Source organism: Cibotium barometz, chromosome 30, assembly GCF_041138505.1.
Source record: "Cibotium barometz isolate CiBa-2024 chromosome 30, ASM4113850v1, whole genome shotgun sequence".
NCBI classification, from domain to species: domain Eukaryota; kingdom Viridiplantae; phylum Streptophyta; class Polypodiopsida; order Cyatheales; family Cibotiaceae; genus Cibotium; species Cibotium barometz.
Window position 1 is genome coordinate 11,937,033 of NC_141075.1, and position 20,446 is coordinate 11,957,478.

The window sequence follows — 20,446 nt, forward strand, 5'->3', positions numbered from 1 at the left end:
AAATGAGAGAGCGGAGAGAGGCATGGCTCACCAACCGCACACATCACAGAACACTTGGAGACTTGCTCAAGAAGAATTTTGAAAACTTCTAAGGTGCCACCACATTGAAGGTATGGCATCTGCATGCACTACCCGCCCTCCTGCAACCTGTGACACCACTATTAATGAAGGGGTGCACTACCCGCCCTACTAGACTATTAATGAAGGGGTGACACCACCTTCATTAATACAATTAACCTTCATTGTTGGTATTCTTTTTTGGAATCACCACTATAGGTGACAACCACTCGGAGTGCTCAATGGGAACGATGATATGTGCCTCTTCCATCTTGTCTAGCTCTTTCTTCCGCACTTTGGAATATTTTAGATACACGTGGTAGATGCCCTTCGTGACCGGCCAACTACCTTCTTTTTGTGAAATTTTGTGAGTGCAAATGGCTGGGTCTATCCCTGGAAGATCCTTGTAAGTCCATGCAAATGCCTCTTGTAAGTCCATGCAAACCCTTGTAAGTCCATGCAAACCCCCCTCCCCCCCTTATCTCCCTCACCCCACTCTCTCCCCGCACTCATCACCCCCTTCTCTCCCTCTCTCACCCCCCCTTATCTCCCTCACCCCACTCTCTCCCAGCACTCACCACCCCCTTCTCTCCCTCTCTCACCCGGCCCCCTTCTCGTCACTCCCCCCCCGGCACTCTCTCGATCGCGCAGAGCCACCTCTCACCTTTGCATTATGCTGCCTCACATGGCCGATCTGAGGTACTTTTGTTGCTGTTGGAGAAGGGTGTGTCATTGAATGCAATGAATCATCATAGACAGATGCCTCTCATGCTTGCTTATAAAAATGGAAGGGTATTTTGCATTGAGCGGTTTGTGGCATGGAGAGCTGATATCCTCTTGTTTGATGCTCCCAATGGGAGGACATGCCTCCATTATGCAGTAAAGAGCGACCGCTTTGATTGTGTCCAACAAGTTTTGGATGTTGTCTAGATGCCCATAGTGGCACAAACATCATGTGGAGCTACACCTCTACACTTGGTAGCTTGGTCCAGCCATTCTACAGTAGTTTGCTTGCTTTTAAGTAAGGCATCTCTCATGTGTGCAGTGCCTACAAGATCTAGTGGAAGCGGCTATGGTTTTGGAAGCACATCATTGCATTTTGCAGCACATAGAGGGTTACACCTCTACACTTGGTAGCCTAGTCCAGCCATTCTACAGCATTTTGTAGCACATAGAGGATCATCTAAATGTGTTAAAGAGCTCTTAGCATGGGGTGTAGCTAGGTTGCAGAGAAACTCTGAAGGACACATGCCTTCTTCATTGCAATACCATAATGCAATACCATAACACAATAGGTGCATGTGTAGCTCTTCTCAACCACCCTTGGACTGCAAAGCCCTTGGTATGGCCATCTCCGTGAAAGTTTATGAGCAGTCTTGACACTGAAGCAAAAGTTCTGTGGTGGGAGGCTGCCTTGGCACATGCTACTGATGCTTGGGAGAAGTGAATATTTTTCTGTTATAATGAGGTGGAATATTTTATGTACTAGCCATGGCCAGATTTCATTCTGTATCTTGTATGCCTAGACTTCGTGCCAGAAGTTTTGCCCAGACGAAGTGGCCAGTGATGATTAGTATTTAGATTGGTTTTTGTGCTTTTGTTGAGGTAACCTTCTGTCGGATGCTTTGCCCAAGGGATGACAGTGGTAATACAGTTAGTGATCGCTTGCTGGATAAAGTGTCCCAGGAGCTCCCTGTTCAATCATTTTTTTCTACAGCTCGTTGGATGAAGTTGCCCAGGAGCCTAGTTGATTCATTTTTATTTATATTGTATCTCTCCAAAAGGTTTGCTTGGAAGGATCATTGTATGAGGTATGCTTGGCAGCCTACTTGTTGCCGGATGCTTTTCTCGGATGCTTTTCTCGGAGGCTCACCTATGTTTTCTTGGCATTCAATGGGACGGTGAATTGAGTAGTAGTGGGCGACGGAAAGCCAGTTCCTCCACACTCCACCAACCGCTCCGACCACCATCATCGCCGATGCCCTCCGATCGACCGCCATCACCGCCGGTGTGCTCCAACCACTCCGACCGTCAATGTCCTCCGACTGCTCTGACCACTCTGACCCCCGGTGCCCTCTGTGATGGCTCCGATCGTCGGTGCCCTCTGATGACTCCAATCGCCATCACCGCCGGTGCCCTCTGACCGCCCCCGCCAGTGCTCTTCGACCCCCTCTGACCGCTGGTCCCCTTCGACATACATGCATGGCCAACTCCGATGGCACGCATGGAGGCAACACCCCTCTCCCTTTCCCAAGGTAGAGAGAGATCCTCTTGAGCACCACACCCAAGGAGGAGGACACCCAAGGAGGAGTTAAGGGGAGCACTCTTGGGGCAGCAGACAGACAGTCGGGGACATACTCTCATAGAAGAGGACACTCTCGGGTGTATCACCTAGAGTTCTAGCACAGTCCTTCTATCGGAGCGGAGTCTCCCTTGTATCATTCTTTTTTGGTATTGTGATTGTAGTGTTGTGCTTGTGTGGTGTTTTGTCTATCTCTTTGTGTGAGCGAGGTGAGTGAGGTGTGAGTGGTGTGTGGTGTGAGTGAGAGGCCTGTAGGGGTACTGTGGTGCTAGGCGGTGGTCGGAGAGCACGGTAGACAGTGTAGAGCCTAGGTCTTGCATGTCTAGCCAGTGAGGTCGACTCATCCTTGGTGGGTATACTTCCCTGAGAGGATCCACACTCCCTTCTCCCACAACCATAGTGTTTGTGGCGGTTGTCTTCGAGTTTCCTAGCAAGGACGGCAGAGTCATCCACAGTTGAAATGATGTTATCTCTCAAGTACAAGGGCACCATTATAGCATAAGATGCATACCCTTTTCATCACCTTATGCACCTACTTTTTTTGTTCCCGTTAACCGTCTTGTCGAAATACCCCAGCTTTTCACTACAAGAGACGACGGGGTTGGTAGTAAAATCTCAAACTTTCTCACAATGGTAAGGGAGCACAAATGTATCCTTCTCATCTCTCTGTGGAGTCAATTGCAACGAAACCATTTGAATGCTTCTTCACAGTTACATGAGAAGCACCACTACATATCACTTTGAACCACTTCACATCAAACATATAGATAGTAAAATATCTAGGCTTGACCTCTATGAGCACCACTACATATTACTTTGAAACACTTCACATCAAACATGTAGATAGTTAAATATCTAAATCCGACCTCTATGATGTCTTGAATGGTTCTACAATAATCTAATTGGTTGGGTATGATGTTGTGTCATGTCTACTTGCTCTACTATCTTGCTCAAACACCACAATAAAATGTGTTTGTTTTACAATCCACATACTCAATGTGAAAATGTCTCCCCTTTGACTACATTACATCGTACATCTTATACTATTATAGCAAAAAGAGGAGTTGAAATTAGGATGCTTCCACCCAATGAGTTTACTAACTTGAAAGTCACATCCTACTCATCCTCTATCACCTCTTCTCCATTGCCGCCATTTGATTTACTCTCTTGAAAGCTTTGGAATCTCCTCTTGATGCCTTTTTCTACCTTCTCGGCATCTTTGGATCAATTTCTCCATTATGGCACTATGGAGGATGCAAAATGTGTTGACCTCTTTCCTCAATTATTCATCCATCCTGTGAGGCTTTCCTTTTCCTTGCAGGATATGAGAAACCATTAGCTCGTCATCTTCATTGGTCCATAATCTTGGCATGGTACGGTCCAATTGAGAGAGGTTGTCACATGATATATACAAGAGACTCTTACATAAACAATGCCTCCACCATGCTCCCCTCCAGCCTTGCTATATTTGTCTTACAAACCTCTTTAAGGTTTTTGTAAACCTTTCAATGAAGAACATCCATCTACTATTAGCCACACCATAAAGTTCTATTTCATCAACCAAGTGAACCACAATATGCATTTGTGAAGTAAGTATTGTTCAAGGAAAGCTCTTATAGCATTGAGATGAGCAGCCAATATGTGTGAGGGATCAATCTCCTTTAATGATATAAATTTAAGCAACCAAAAACATTCATCAAAATATAACAATATTATGAGGGCTCGTAAAATACAAGCAAAATAACACATGTTTAGTATTAATTCATACCTCACAACTTCTCCCATCTTGTAGGTATCTAATATCACATTCTTATCACCACATCCAACAATAGCAATTGGTAGGATAAACTATACATGCAAAAAGAGGATGAACCTGTACATATGCAAGTATGGATATATAAATATGTATATGAGGAAAAGTTGAGATTAATTATTTGCATCATATTATGCCAATCATGGTACTTAAGGCCATTCAATTTCTCCACCTCTTTCTTCTTTATCTTTATGAATATAGCCTTCAATGAATGCATAACTCGAATGGGTGTGCAAAAAGAGGTTATCACACGCTTCAACTTCTCTTGCTCTTTATTTTTGAGTCTCCATAGTGCTCTTGGAATTATAATCTTGCCCCTCTAAGCCTCATATGGCCATGCATTATAGGAAGGTGATTAGTTTCCTTCAAGTCATCTCTTGCCCCTTTTATCTCAAGCTTTGAGAAGTTCAAAGGATCTCAAATGTTTTTTAATACATTCACAAAAATATGCATGGGATCTAGTAGATGGTTTATCTTCAACTCATACCAATATGGTAGATGAAAGAAGATTGAGTGACGACTCATCCCTCAGGGTGTATTCTCTTCCCCCTTCCAATGCTCATCCCATTGTTGTTCTCTCATTACACGTGGCTTCAAGATGGCTCAAAGCTTTGAGTAGGAGAAACCATAATTCAATGGGGTGGTTTCCTCTTTCCTCACCACATCCTGCTCTTTTGTACACGGACCAAATTCTTGACCCCCCTCAACCTCCCCTGAAAAAAAGTTAACCTTCTTCTTCATCCTCACAGGCAAGGGAGAATATGGGTCCTCATTGATGGTCAATGTAGGGTTCTCCTCCTCCACACATGCCACTCATTGCCTCACATACGTGCACTGCCATGGAAGGATGTGGCATATTATACATTATCCTCCTCCTCTTGTTCCCTTCATCCTCATCCTATACACACTGGGGAAAAGCACATTTATGTTATAACATAAATCACTTTGTAAATTTATGTCATACAATATGTCACCAAGAAAAGGGTGTGAATGAAAGATATTTACTAAATCAAAGTTTTTAAGGCCGCTTGGTTGTCGACGAGGCAATGCATTGTTTATGCCATGCATGCGTATATGATTGATGGTTATAGGATGCTTCTGTCTCTAGCGCCCCTTGCATAGGCACACGGGTACCAAATATTCTTCTCTCACCACTCTTAAAAACCCACCACAAATCCCTCCTGATTACTTGAGAATGCCATTGACCTAGAAGGATGTAATCAAATCAAACTCTCAACACCTTATAAAAATTAAAAATTAAGGAGAGGTATTGCCCAACGTGTATGCAATCAAGCATTGACAAAGTGGTCGTAGGAATCAATTGAGGACCCACATGCCCAAAAAATCCATTGCATAATGGCAAATAACATTTCACATTTCACTGCTACAATCAGGATCTAGAAAAATTATCCACATGGTGGGAATCTGGGTTTTCGATGTGTCTTTTCCCCGTACTATGGTGCAACAACAACAGAATTTCCCTCTTCTTCTCATCATTTCTCATCACATTATTCATATATCTAACCTTCTTCTACTATTAAGCCCACTTACACATGCACAAGATGATTCTCCCCCTCTCTCTGACTCACACCTTTCCTTCATAGGTAGCCATGCTCATAAAGGTTTGGTGAATAGGGTGTGAAGTTTCTCAATCTCCATCTCCCTTTATTCCCCCCCCCCCTCCCCTCCCCCCCACCAACTTCATCAATATCTTAATCCCCCCTCTCTTGCTCCTCATAAGGATTTGGGGACTACATAGTGTGTGTGTGTGTGTGTGTGTGTGTAGATTGAATAGGATGTGTGTGTGGGATTACATAGAGTGTTTTTGTGTGTTGCTCAAGTCTCAATGGCATAGCCTCCCCCTCTCTATTACTACTCAATCTCTTCCTCATGAGGGTTTGGTTGGAGCAATGCTAATGTTACAATCCTCTTTCAGTGGGTCAACATTTGTGGTTAGAAATTTACAATTTTGACATACCCTTTATGAATAATATATGAAACTCTCTCAAACCCTTCGTAGGCTCATGAAAAAGATGCTTCCTTCTGGACAGCAAGTTTTCAAACACAAGGATGCATGCTAGGAGAGTATTGATGGAACTTGGGATGGATTACAAACATATGCATGCATGTGTCAATGATTGTGTGCTATTTAGGGGTGCTCACAAAGATGTAATTCAATGTCTAAAATGTGGAGATTCTCATTATCAAAGTAATTTGAAAGGTACGATGCTTCCACAAAAGGTGTTGTCATTTTCCTATCATACCTCGCATTCAACAAACGTTCCAATGCAAGTCTATTGCAAAACTCATGGCATGGCATGTACACGATCATTCCATAGATGGCATGATGAGGGTCCTTGTAGATTTACTAGCATAGCAACACATAGAAGAGGAGTGGTTGGAATTTAAGGATGAGCCATGTCATTTACGACTTGGATTGGGTATGGATGGATTCATTCCATTTGGTCTCAAATCGGTATCATGGACCACATGGCTAGTGGTAGTAGTGAACTGCAATCTCCCTCCTTGAAAATCAATAAAGAATGATCATGTGATGCTAGTTCTTTTACCCAGTAAGCACAACGTTACGAACATGGATATGAACCTTGAACCTTTGATCAAGGAGCTTGAGACACTATGGCATGGCATATCCAGGTGCATGATGTGTCCCAACCGCTTACACAATGTAGTGCGGAGGTGAATGTAATTGTAATGTGGACAATGCATGACTTTCCAGTATATGGAGGGTGCTCCAGTTTATTTTCTATGCTCAATCACCTTCTCATGATTTGAACTATCAAATATGAATTGGCTCTACATAAAAGTACTTGTGCATTGTATATATTTAGAACTCACAACATCCGATCACAATGTTTATCCAATTTGTGTACCATCGCTTGTTACATCATGGCCTATGTATCTCAAGAACATCATGCATGAAGACCATCATCAATTTGCTCCATTTGATCATGAGAATTTTGTTCCATCTACAAAAGGAGCTCCCACACATACTCTAACCAATAGGTGATTATTGGGAAGTATTGTGGAGGGGATCGTCCCATATGCCACCGTTGCCGAGGAATGACAAGGTACTCAATCTTATTTCATCTCCCATATTGGATAAATCACATCATTAAAAATGTAGCATCAAATATTTGGGCCACATAATTGGCAAGAGAGATTCGGAGGACTTGGGATTGATTAAACACCTCCCACCACTTGGCCATTAAATCAAGAGAATGAGAAGGTAATTTTACCTGAAGAACCTTAGATCTTGATAAGTAACTAAGAGAAGAGAGTCAAGGAGAAAATTGCCTCCTTTCATACCCCTTTGGTGTCATGTGTTCTTTTTAAGGGGGGCGTTCACAAAAACAAAGAAGAAAGGAGCAACTCAATTGTATGGTCTAATAATGCATGATTGGCACAAGCCTTTTCATGTATCTTCAATTTACTTATATAAGATTCATGATGGTCTTGGATTGTAATTAATTAACATTGATTACAATGTTTTGTGCTGCAGAGTTCATTCTTCCCGTATGCATTAGCGGGTGTCGTGGAGATCAAAAAGTGCATGAGGCCATCTAGAAAATGGGAGTATTGGTGGTGAGGTAGGAAAGTTTACTATAAATAAGCAAACATCAAGCAATCTAGAAGCAAACATCAAGCAATCTAGGATTGTCTTTGAAAACTAACAATAGTTAACTATTGCTACTTACTCGAGTGAGGTTGAGAGACTTGAGCTCCTATACCAACAAAAACCTCAAAGTTTGTTGTCACAAAGAATCCCAAGATCCTCATTTAATGATTCCATTCCACCAAATAAACCAAAAGGAGCCTGCAAGGGATTGTTTAAGTTTTTTAACTACTATAGAAAGTTTTCTATAGAATTGAAAGTGTTTAGAAGGATTTTTGATAAATTGATAGTGAAAGTTTTTAGAAGTGATTGAAAGTTTTCTATATTATTGAAAGTGATTGGAAGGATTTTTGCTAAATTGATAATAATGATCAGGTAGATATAGAACTTAGAGGCTCATTTAGAAACTAATAGAGTAGCAACACTCTAAACATAAGCGCACCTGAATAAGAAAATCCAACCAAAAAACTAAAGGAGACGAGCAAAGAAGAATAAATATGGAGTGATACATAGAGAGGGAAGGAACAAAGCAAAAAAAAGAAACACTCCATTGAAACTTATAGGGATAAGGCACAAAGATGGTACTATCTTCTATGTAACACCACTAGAATGCATTCCAACCTACAAAGTAGATCATATAGGCATTCCTTGAAACATATCGAGATCCAAGGAGTGAAGATGGTCTTTTTTCTAGCCGGAAGGATCAAGCAAGGGTCAATGTGTGGATTTTACAAAAAGAATCAAGGATTTATCTCACTAAGTAATTCTCCTACTAATCATAATAGGTGATCTTGGTTTTTCTATGGTTTTAAGAGACAGTGAGTCAAGTAGGTAGAGTGCTCTCTCTCTCTCTCTCTCTCTCTCTCTCTCTCTTTATGTCTGCCTTTGTCTCTCCAGATGGTTTCGCCAATGAAACCATAATTAAGATGGGGCATTAAATTCGATAATGAATAGAATTAGTAGGCACAAGCAGCTGTGGGAGCGAGAACTAGAGTTAAATAGATAGCTTCATGCATAGAGGAAAGCCCTCCCAAGCAAGGTAGACTTAAGGCACCCGTTGGCAGAGCTACAACAAGCAAACGAGGCAAGTCTTTGTGATAATGACTCTGTTTGAAAGCCTTACCCATCTAGGTTTTACAAACATTTGATCATGAGCCCTTCATAAAACACCTAGGTGTACATTGCAAGGGTGGATTGAACATTTATTTCAGATAATTACTGAAGAGGCTAATAACAACAGGTTAATACAAAACCACTACTTTCATGTACATCTTATAGTCATTTGAATGGAGTAACAAGTCTCTAGAGTTTGTCCGTTTGAGCCTCTTCAGTCCCCCGGTACGCATTAAAGCATTGTGTAGTCCACAATGCACACCCAACCCCACAGAACCTCTACCTTAAAATAATAGCTGACCTCATAAAAGGGCCTGCTTTCTCTCTGTGAATGGCAGAGGGTGCTCATAATACACTGCACTCTGGTATTCGGGTACGAGCTCAGCATCTCTCCAGTTGCGACCAACCCAAGCAAAGTAATAGCGCATGGAACGTCGAAATCTGTAGGTGTGCCAATCACTACTGAACATTTCAACTACCACCTCGCTTAATATGCCACAGTCTGATCAAGTACTCTTATGAGATAAAATAATGTACTCCTCTAAGACAATCCAAATCCACGAGCAATTAATCATGGACGTGCTGGATCTCTCCCATTAGAACCCTGTTGTTGCTTGAGACATTAAACCCTAACACGAGAGATGGATCAACCACTTTCTTGCCCTTCTTACCCTTCCTCTTTCCGGATCTCACCATCTCAAAATCGTTGTCTTCCTCCTCAGAAGCCTTTCTGTTTGTGGGCTCCGTCCTCTTCTCACTGTCAAATGAGTCAGAGTCATCCCTGATAACGGCCTCACTCGTGGGAAAAACCGCACACACTACCTCAGGAGGAATCAACTCTTTTTGACGAAGGAACTCAGCTTTGAAAGCATCCACCATGGGCCCATCACCAAGGTACCTGGTGAGATAACCCCCAGCTTCGGATATGGATGGCAAACCCATGCAAAACTCCAAGAGTGACATGTCTGGCAAACAATATTAAGGCTACCAGTAGGATCTAAATTTAGCAAGGATTATTGTTAAAACAAAACTACCAGTAAAAGGTAATATTCATAGAGAAAACTGTTGAAGAGGATACGGCCCTTGCCATTGAATTTTTTTATCTCACCTTCACACCATTGACGAAAGGCCTTGGCTTCTGTAACAGTAAATAACCCTTGTGGGGGGCCTGCTGTCGGCGTCAAGTCATCTACCACAACTTGCCCCAGATTGAGTTAGTCATGTGGATGTGGAAAAGCATACCAAACAGACCTTGTGTAGAGCATACCTTCTAATTCTTTGCTTGTCACCTGAACTGAAGTTGGCTTGGATACAACCGCAGAAGACCCTGATAAGGACAGGCCACCAACTGCTGCTTGACAAGGTAGGAATTCACTCCCCTTTACAGGGACTCCTGTCACCATTTGTCCCGTCTTTGCTAGTGTGATATGGTTCGACCTGGTAGCCAAAATTTCGGAAGTCAAGGAGAAACAAAAAGCAGGACAGTAGCATTTCACGTGAGAAAATGCAATGCATCTGACATTCTACAGAAACTCTGTTGCATAGTATGACTTCAGTCGTTGAAAGCAAAAGAATAGTTGTAAAAACCTTACCATTCTGTCCTGGATGCCTGTTTGGTGATTCCTGTATCATTATAATCCCAAAATTGCTCATCGTCAGTGTCAAAAACACCAGTCTTTGACTTTGCCGTGCTAGGGTTATCCTGTGATGAGCCCTGACTTCTTGCCTCAGCTAGAAGCTGGGACGGAAAGGACAACAGAGGCCTTTTCCATGCAGATGCATTGCTGTTTATAGGTACGGGATTAGAAAGTTTTGTTACAGTAGTTTGCAACTGGGGTTGTGCAGATGGAGGAAGCCATTCCTGCTCATCTATTGCCTTCTTTTCCGCCTCCTGAATTTCCTTGAGTGACTTTGCCACCTTGTCAGGTTTGTTTGGATCCGCCGACCACGCAGGCCAAGGCTGAGAGGTTATCCGCTCCTTGATTGTCAAAAAGTCGCCTAGTGAAGGACTAGGAGTTACAGAGGTAAAGTCATCAAGCACATGGGGCAGTTTTGAAGATTTACCAGTCGTGGATAGAGCCACAGCAGGCTCCGGTACTGAGACCAAAACATTCTTACCAAGGGTGCCAGCCTTGCCTTTAGAGCTCCGTCTCTTGCTTTTCTTTGTGTCTTTGTATTCCAAAAACTCACCCTCATCAGTGACTGTTACTGAAAAATCATTTGATTGGCTAGCCATGTCTTCATTCACTGCACTAGGCAGGTTCCTAACATTGCCATTTACGCTCAAGGCAAAAAAGCTGTAACATGCAGGTTCACCTTGGCCTGCATCAAAAGATGAATGGACGAAAGAAGGAACCTGAGTGGAATACTCTTGAGTTGCAGCAGCAGAGTTCATCCAGGAATCCGATGCTGCATGTAGAACAAGTGGTTGCCCTGATGATGACATAGGTGTGAACAGCTCCATGTGGACAGCAGGGTCTGCTCTTTGCCAATCTGTTTCCTCTCGCTTTGCCTTTGTAGCCACTGCACCATTCCAAGCCGATTGGGGGATTGTTTTCATAGCGCAAATGATTGACTCCATCTGAAGGTTACCAGACGACAAGTTTGGAAAAGATGAAAAACATGGAAACAGGAATTTTACCTTGTTCTGATGGCAAAGGTGCGCTTAGGAGCTTCGTTAAGTTCTCACCCATCGATTGTGATGTCCCCTTTCCTTGCTGCTGCTGTATTCTGAAAGAAATGCCTTGACTGTCCTCTGAAGACTGCTTCAAAAGCTCTGAGTTGACAGAAAAGTCGTGTGCCTCAACAACGCGATCATTAATAGAAGCTACATCTCGTCGCCAGTTAAGACCAGGCAGCTGATGTTGCCTAGAATTCTGATCGATTCTAGGAGCATCTCTCTCCCCTCTCCCATACATTTCCAGCAATTCCAAATCAACATTGTGTGGTCCAGCACACCACCCTCTGCCTGCAGCAGCTTCATTCGCTTCTTTGACAGGTGTTTGAAAGGCTTCATTTTTTCTTAGCACGTCAACTTCCAGAGGCATCAAACCATGTACTGGAAAACTAGTTTGCCTTTCAAACCTTGCTCTCGGCCTTTGACGGTGTGGCAACGAATCTGCTGGCATCACTTCCACTCTTGAGGTGCCGCTTAACAATGCTGAAAAATTCCTTTCTGCTTGCAGATCTACAGGTGTCCGCATGTCTACTTTGGGCTGCCGCAGTTGAGAAAGGTCAGTACGTACTTCTACCTGCAGCTTTTGAGCTGCAGGATGACGCATTGGAGGAAAGCTTGGCTCACTGTGCAGCAGCTGCTGCTGCTGCTGCTGCTGAAACACTTCATGGGTCTGGATGGAGGTAGATGCCAGAGTTCGTACAAATTGGCCAAACTCATCAACCTCCCACACTCCAGATACACGGTGCTCATCAAACAACTGCTGCCGTTGAAGTAAGTGTATGCGCTGCTGAGCTTGAAGTTGTTGTTCTTGTCGCCTCTGTAAGAAGAGTTCAAGAGAGACATCTTGTGAAGAGCGTTGACGCAGCTTCTCCAAGTGCTGAGCCTGCATATCAACTCTGGATTTTTCCTGCATATAGTGTTGTGTCACAAGGGATGGCGAATGTAGCTGGTCTGCTGCAGGGAATTGTTGATGCTGCCTCAATAACTGCTCAAAAGATGCATGCGGAATTTGCTTCTGTTGAAGTCTCAGAACCTGATCAAAAATGGAGTCAGAAGCTGGAATTTGAAAATTGGGTTGCTGCTGCTGCAGTCTAGACAATGGATGCGAGGATGGTAACTGTTGCAATGGATGTGGGGATGGTATCTGTTGTGATGTATTTGCATTGAAGTTGTGTGAAAGAGCTGGATTCTGGAACTGCTCTAAGGAGGGAGGAATAGATGTTTGCTGTTGGTTTAAAAGTTCTAGCAAAGGATGTTGCTGTTGTTGCAAAGGGCGTGGAAGGGGAACCCCTGATTGCAAGAGTTCCATTTGCTGCCGTAACTGGTACTTCTCAACCTGCTGCAGTTGGTGCATGTGAAAATCATCTAGTCCATGCAAGAATGATGGAACGTCCATCTGCAAGGCATCACACCATGTCCCATCCTGCGTAGATGGGCCTGGCAATGGGTCAGCTGACAAGGGATGTGTCCTTGGCTGCCAAAAAGGTGCTTGGTGTACTTGCAACCCCGGGGATATATGTCCATTGGGCCCTTCAGAAACTGGCTGCACAAAATCATTCTTAGAAGGCCACTGTTGTGTGAAAAGAAACTGCTTTGACAAGTCCACACTTTCTGTCTCAATGTCAGGAAAGGCGGACATCCTGCGCCGAAGTGAAGTTGTTCTTCCGAGAGAAGATTCTTCTGCATTTATGTCAAGATTCTTCTCTCGTGACTCTAGAATCTTGTCGTTTGTCACATCTACTGCAAAAAGAGCACAGGTTTTTTAAATATGTAAACACCAAAACATAGCATGCCAAAACAATGAACCCTTCCAGAGCACCCAAAAACTAACCTCTCCTGCCATCAAATAGCTGTGAGTCGTTAATGAGCAAGCCTCTGGCTCTTTCTAAAGAGCCATCAAATGCCTCTTTTCTATGCATCAGGGTTTGCTCACTAGGTTCACTTTGTTCGATAGAATCAAGTGACACCTGTTGAGAGAACTGTAATGACAAACTCTCCTCATCAACTATCTCCTCCCTCTCCAGACGTTTGGCAGCAGCATTATACCCCCGAGGCATTTGTGCCTTTGTTTTCAAATGTGGCATTATATCACCCAACTGAATGAAGGGAGCATCTTCCGGAGCATCAGCGATACGAACTAGAAGATCTGTGCCAAAATAACCAAGCTCAAACCAACCCATGATATCTATACCACAGAAAGGCCCTTGGACTTCTCCATGAGGATCAGTGTAAAAGAGAGAGAGCTCTTCTGGTGGAGTATGGATACAATATGCTTCTAGAACCTCTTTCCTGTCCTCATGCTCCATAGTTCCAACAAGACCCCGGGCATCCCTAAATGGCATAGCTATGTACTTATCCAAAACCTCTGTTTTTCTATCAGATGTTCCATAGCTGCCACCTTCTTCAACAAGGCTTGCAAGCTTTTGACTTCTCATCCTATCACTTAATCTCTCTAGTTTTAAATCACCCATTTCACCTCTGCCTAAGCCAAGCAGCTTATCCTGCCTCTTCTCAGTCTCATCTTTGACTTCAATGGCACTGTTTAGTCTCCTACAACCATCTACTTCCAAAGTGCGAGAATGCCAATAAGCCAAATCATGTGCGTTGTCAACACTAGCATCACCTGGAAAGCAGTCTAATCAAACCAAAATTAATAATGCAATCCTAAGAAACCACAAAAAGTGTGCTTACAAGGATCATTAAAGCACTCACCTTCTGTCCGGACAGAGATATCACATGATTTAATTGAATCGAATCCGTTATTTGCCTGTGTCTGGCATGAAACAATGTGCTTGAAGGCCACAGTATCTTGCACCTGCAAAACGTCTCTACCAGAAAAACTCTCTTCTTTAGGAACTTCAGGAATCCCATCTTCTCCATCACCTGTACAAACACCCACAATTTTCAGAACTCAAAACACCGACAGCACCTGCTTTCAAGTTAGAAATGCAACACAAGATCTGTAGCTACCAATGCTATGACCTCTCACGCAATTCTGACTAACATCCTCATGATTTTTGGTGTCTATAGGGGCTGAGTACATGGCTCCACTGCTGACAATGTCACCTTTCCCAATCCCTTCCAAAGTAGCCTGTGTAAATTGGAAATTTTAAGGCACAAACCTTATCTATCTATAACACATCAAAATAGCTGCTGTAATTGACTATAAACCTGGGGACTGGGATTCACCTTTTCTTCCACATTAGGTGTAATGAAAGCCAGAGGCTCAACAGGTTCTGCCTGTGTGAGTTGAGGTGCTTCTGTGAGACTTTCAGGACTAATGAAAGAGGAAAAGACTCTGCTTTTCCGGTATATATCCAAAAGCTTTGCCCTTGGATACCGGTATCCTTGACCAACATCAGACTTATCTGCAACCGGTGAAGCGCCAACAGAAGAACACAAACCAGACATAACACCACTCCCTGATAAATTCGCACGGCCTCTGCCTACAGCAAAGCCAAGGGTAGAACTTTCACCACGTCCTCTCCCTGCACCAAAGCCTGGAGCATATTTTGGAGGAGTTGAACCCAGAGAGGGAACCTCTCCTTTGCCTCTTGAGGTGATAGAACGAGGACGCCAAACTCGATCACGGGCCAGAGCATCAATCTCACGGTCATTTTCAATTCGACTGCTGCTCAGAAGAGAATGTTGTCTGTCCCGATGGTGCCCACCATCCCCTTCTTTCTCGTTTTCTGGCCACTTTTCTCGCCTAATCTCCTTATCCTTGTCTTCAGGACCCCAACGCGTGCTCCATTTGCTAACACGGCGGACAGCCTCCGATGTGGTGTCCCGACCCGAGGAGTCAGACCAGCGGTCTGATGGAGGAGCACGTCTACCCTCCACTAAATCTCTTGCATTTGTGGAATTCTCAGACCATCGTTCGGCACGTCTGGTATCATTATTACCATCCCCACCTTCCTTCCATCTGTCACGCCTGCCAGTTTGGGTGATCTCTCGTTCCTCTTCCCTCCAACAGTCTCGGCTGCCACCACCACTATCAGCACCTGTAGCTGTAGCTGTGTGCCACCAGTCTCTCCTCTTGTCAGTATCACGATTTCCCTCTGCCCTCCACCGCTCCTTAAACAACGAATCACTGGTTCCTCCATGACTGCCAGGGGTTCGTGGAGATTCCTGAAAAAGAAAATCCCACCATGACATAAATCAAATGGCATATCAGTTTCTGGCAGATCATGATTAGCCGATAACCAACTTACTAACCATTGATAATGGTGGCGGCTTGCTCTCACCAGATTTTGAGATCAGCCACTGTGGAGACAAAGGGATAGTATTATCTTGCCCCATGAGATCTGTAAACGAGTCAAGACAGCAGTGTCAGTCCTTGGGACTAAAGCTCCAGAGAAAACAGGCTTCAAAATGTAATGTGGTTATACAAATATACCCCTGAACGCATGGTTTACCTTTTGTCTCTGTCGCTGCATCACCAGATCCAAGGGCCAACTTTGTCACTCCAGATATGTCGATTCCTTCATCTGCAGCATAATTAAACTCAACAACCATGGCAAACTATCTAGAGATATAACATGCTCTTGTAGTTGAATTTAAATCCATTACAAGGCACACTTGTACACCTACATTGATAAACCACTCAAAACAGAAGCCTGACAAGTTTAAGCATTATAATTTTCTGCATCTTCACAGGAGCCAAGTTTGTTCCACTCCCCGAGTCCCACTCACACAATTGAAAACCCCACTTTCTCAGGCATGGAGCACGAAAAGCACATCTGTATAGCCAACGGGCATGTAGCCCAGCAGTGCTGATTTAGAACTCAGACAGGGGAGGTCCTGCGTTCAATCCGCACTGGCCACCCGTTCATGTTGTGGCCACGGCCACAAGTTCAAGTTCTAATGCCTTCAGGCAGGCATGTAAAACTACCTCCAGGCAGGCAACAAAATCGTGACTACAGGTGGATCTACTGAAGAGAGGAGTGTGTGTGTGTGTGTGTGTTGTGGGGGGGGGGGGGGGGGGAAGCAAGTCAGAATACCGGAAAAGCTGTGTGCAGCAATCGTAAATGCTAAAGTATATTGGCATGGGGGCCAGCAAGGTTGGGCCGTGGAATGCAGCATGATGAGACATCAGCAAAACATCATGCCAAAGGTCTACGAGTTCTGTTATTTCCACATTTCAAGTAGCCATCACAGTACGTTTTTTCCTTTTTTCTTCACCTTAAATAGTTTGCATATTCATCTCATATATTTTTATCCTCTCAGAATCCCCTTCAATATTACATATTGTTTCCAGAATTATATGATTTTCTCCTTCATCCACATTCCTTTTTCTTCACTCGATCAATTTCAAATGCTTTACATAATATTTTCAAACGCTTCACATAATATTTTCAAGTTTTTACATGATTGCTTCTGTTTTTTAACCCTTAAATTTCCATTTTTTCAGGTTTTGAGAAAAACTGAATTGGTGCGCACAGAGGGATCAAACTTTCAGAACAAATGCGATTACTACACAGAAACCTCTCCATCAAGACAACAGAGCAATCTACTCCGACGAGAACAAGACAAGAGATGTACCATAGATGCTCGAGGGCTCGTAGATGATGAGATTGGATCCACCTACACCTCCTCCACCTGTATCCCCGCCTTCACCAACACCGTCGAATTTGGAGTCCTCCATGGACGAAGTGAGAATCAGGGTGTTAAACAGAGATCGGGAAAGCAGCAGAAATGCAGAGGAATCACAGAGAAGAGAAAATTAGGTTTCAGAAAACAAATGAGTGCGGAGCTGGGCGACCAGATGAAAAGAGGCTACGGCTACGGCTACGGCTACAGCTATGGCAGCGAGGGCACAGAGGGAGATTGCGAAGAGGTCTTCATATCACAAAACCCCTAAAACCTGTTAATTGTGTCGAAAGCGAGGCCGTGGCTATGGCGTCGAATAGCTTTTGTTGGTTGTGAGACCGTGTTTTCTGATCGGAGGCAAAAAGAAGCGGGGGGAGGGGCAACCGGTGCTTGCCGGTTACTCTCCCCTTATCATCGGGCTCCAGTCGATCGACATTTTTTCTTTTTCTTGTTCAAATTTGTGCAGAGCGTGTTCAAATTTGTGGGAGAAGAAAAGAACCTTCTTCAAAATTTTAAAATTTTGGTTATATTTTTCAAAAATTTATAGAATAATTCCTTCTCAAAATGGTCTTCAAATTACAATGAGAAAGTTTTCAATCCGGCTCAATAAAATGTATTTCCCGAACACCGAACACCGACACCACCCCATCTTGTGGGGCGGGAGATTTCAACTTGGCTAGAGTGCACTAGCCAAGACAACCGACCCCCACCCCTATGTTTTCTTCATTCCTTAGAGCCTAGAGGGGTGGCATGGATAAATTCATTTGGGAGAGACACTCAACTTTTAAATCATGTATATGTATAATAATACATAATGCATAATGATAAAAAATTTCCATGGATTCAAAATTGAGAGAAACATATCTCTTATTTTGTGATGACAAAAATTTCCCATTGATTCAAAATTGAGAGAAACATATCAAAAGTGTCATTTATTGCATTTTCATGTGATTACAATAGCACTATTGCTCTTCTTACACAAAGAAATATAATGTAGCTTATGGATGTTGACTTCATTATCGGTCTCATCATCTTCACTTTCTATATTAATGATTTTTTCTCTTTTCTAGGTCTATGTGTTTTCTCTTGCTCTATTATTTCAATTGTTTCTTTTTGTAGTTTTGTTCACATTCTCTACTATTTCATCAATTTCATATGCATACCTTGGATCATCAACTTTTTTCTCATTTATTTCCACCTATTAAAAACCAATGTGATCTTGGATGTGAAGCATACAAATTTTGATTATTAATAAAAATATCATAGATATCTTCCATTGTTATTGTGGATGGATATACCATGCCCTCCATAAAAGCATTAATGTTTCTTAGCTCCATTCCTCCACCTTGGTATGGTGTTATCCAATTAGAAGTTGGATAATATTTTCCCACCTTGATCCTTTTGTGAATTGTAGTATAAAAATTATTGCCTAAAGGATGCTTTAAGTTGAACTTCCAAAACATTAATGCCCAATCAAAAATATTTGCAGAAGTGAGGCATACTTTGTTCTTTAACTCATCTACACCAAACTGCATGTAAATTTTCTATTCCTAAAGCAATATCTTCCGCACTCATATTCTGTGAAACATTCTTGTAATGAGGCTTATCCAGATCTTTCATCCAATATTCAATCATCCCATGAAATGTGTGCATGGTCTTTTGCTTTAAAGCTCTACACATCATGTACGATTTTACTAATAGGATGCTTCTTATCCCATCCAAGATACTTTTTAATCGGTTTATTAATTGTAATGATTGAAAACCATTTGGAGTTAATAACCATTTGAGAGTTTACATGGAAAATTGTACCTCCCCTTTCCAATGAACAATAGCTAGCGAGGCATTCTTTTGTGAGAAATTCATTGTGATTAATTGTTAATGCTTCATCAATATCACGCCCACCTATCGATATTTGTCATACTTAAATCAAGAACTTTGAAGTTCACATTTGACCATTTTGTAATATCGTCAACATTTGATAACTTATCCTAACTCTTATTTGGTACATTACTTTAAACATCAACATTAGGCTCTTTGGAATAAAAAATCCTTCATGTCTCTATTTCTCTTGCTCTCCTCTTCATTTTTGACATTGTCTTGCAAAACGAAATGAACATGTTTAAAAAAATGAATATCATAATAAACATGGGAAAATATGCCAAATGCTTTTGAAATGCATAAAAGAGACAGATTGATAGAATCTAAATAAAAATACGTGACAAAACAACAAAAATTCATACTAATTTTTTAAATTCATTTGCCATCTCCCATCTCTACAGATTGAGATTTGTGCGTAATCCTTAAAAAATCTAGTAACACCATGCATCTAATACTATTGGGCTAGACTACCTTCGATTTCAATAAAATACATGGGAGCCACCGCTATTAACATTGCATCAAACAACAAATTTCTTTGTATTTTGTGCTATCTTCAATGTGAGAGAGAATAATGATCTGAATGTGTGAGCAAGCAACGAAGGCATGTTTGGAGTCTCTGTAGGATAGCCTTCTAGGAAAAATAGCTAGAGCAAGCAATTAGAGAAGGAGCTAGTCATTTCTACAAAGAGATGACTATCAACAGGAGAGAAGGCAAGTCAGTGTCTTTGGGTAAACAGAAGAGGCGGTTTGCATAGTAAAAGCAAATGCTACAATTGAGATGTTCTTGAAGGCCATTGCCAATGTTTTGATTAGAGCTTCTCCCACATCATGCTGGCATTTTGATTAGAGATTCTCCCACATCATGACGCTTCATTTATTACAAGATCACTTATGCATGATCTCAATATAAACCTCAAAAATACCAAACCTTAATCACTAGCATTCAACTAATTAATTGAATATTATTTTTCACTCACTTTCACTCAGCTTTTAGAATTGTTAGTGTTTGCTATTAAAGGTGGGAACATCTCCAAAAAAGAAATACTAACTCACGCTAAGGCCTAAAGCTCAAGTAGAGAAATTTATTAACTTCACACACAAACTAGAATGCAGATATCATTGAATCTTATATAAAGCATGTGTACAAGAAAGACTTTACTCAAACACAATGTCATGAAGGAAGTAGAAAACATCTACATCATTGAAAAAGAACATAATCAACATATTGTGTGCATCAGATTAACCGACAGAAAGCAAGTGTCTTTTGTGATGGGGGGGAGCAAAGGAATCCCCTTCAAGTATGGCTCTTTTAAATGCTAGTATTGTCTCCCAAATAAAGATGTATTTATCGTAGTAGTCTTCATGTTTGAGAAGGGCCCT

At 42.3% G+C, this 20,446-nt stretch overlaps 1 protein-coding gene and 1 pseudogene across 5 annotated transcripts; one reads left to right on the top strand and one right to left on the bottom strand.

Moving 5' to 3' along the window:
* The first annotated feature begins 112 nt into the window (after positions 1-112).
* On the top strand, positions 113-1,546 carry LOC147621162 (E3 ubiquitin-protein ligase XB3-like; annotated as a pseudogene).
* A 7,437-nt stretch (positions 1,547-8,983) lies between these two features.
* On the bottom strand, positions 8,984-17,522 carry LOC147621163 (uncharacterized). Of its 5 annotated transcripts, none has more exons than XM_086823886.1 (12): positions 17,141-17,522; positions 16,015-16,086; positions 15,815-15,903; positions 14,786-15,727; positions 14,579-14,687; positions 14,309-14,479; positions 13,428-14,219; positions 11,561-13,336; positions 10,512-11,442; positions 10,187-10,356; positions 9,998-10,108; positions 8,984-9,884 (listed from the first exon to the last, which is right to left on the bottom strand). In XM_086823886.1, exons 1-12 carry the CDS (start codon positions 17,241-17,243, stop codon positions 9,487-9,489), a joined length of 5,664 nt encoding a protein of 1,887 aa, XP_086680012.1. In that variant the 5' UTR covers positions 17,244-17,522; the 3' UTR covers positions 8,984-9,486. The 5 variants fall into 5 exon arrangements, with proteins under 5 accessions (XP_086680012.1, XP_086680011.1, XP_086680010.1 ...); XM_086823885.1 differs by having other exon boundaries at positions 13,428-14,231; XM_086823884.1 differs by having other exon boundaries at positions 14,567-14,687.
* Between the last annotated feature and the right edge of the window lie 2,924 nt (positions 17,523-20,446).

Coding starts and splice junctions, on each gene's coding strand:
- LOC147621163 (XM_086823882.1), bottom strand. CDS start 17,243: ATGGAGGACTCCAAATTCGACGGTGTTGGTGAAGGCGGGGATACAGGT. Junction 14,688..14,785: donor CACCTAATGTGGAAGAAAAG/GTGAATCCCAGT, acceptor CAATTTACACAG/GCTACTTTGGAAGGGATTGG. Junction 14,232..14,308: donor TATCTCTGTCCGGACAGAAG/GTGAGTGCTTTA, acceptor TGGTTTGATTAG/ACTGCTTTCCAGGTGATGCT.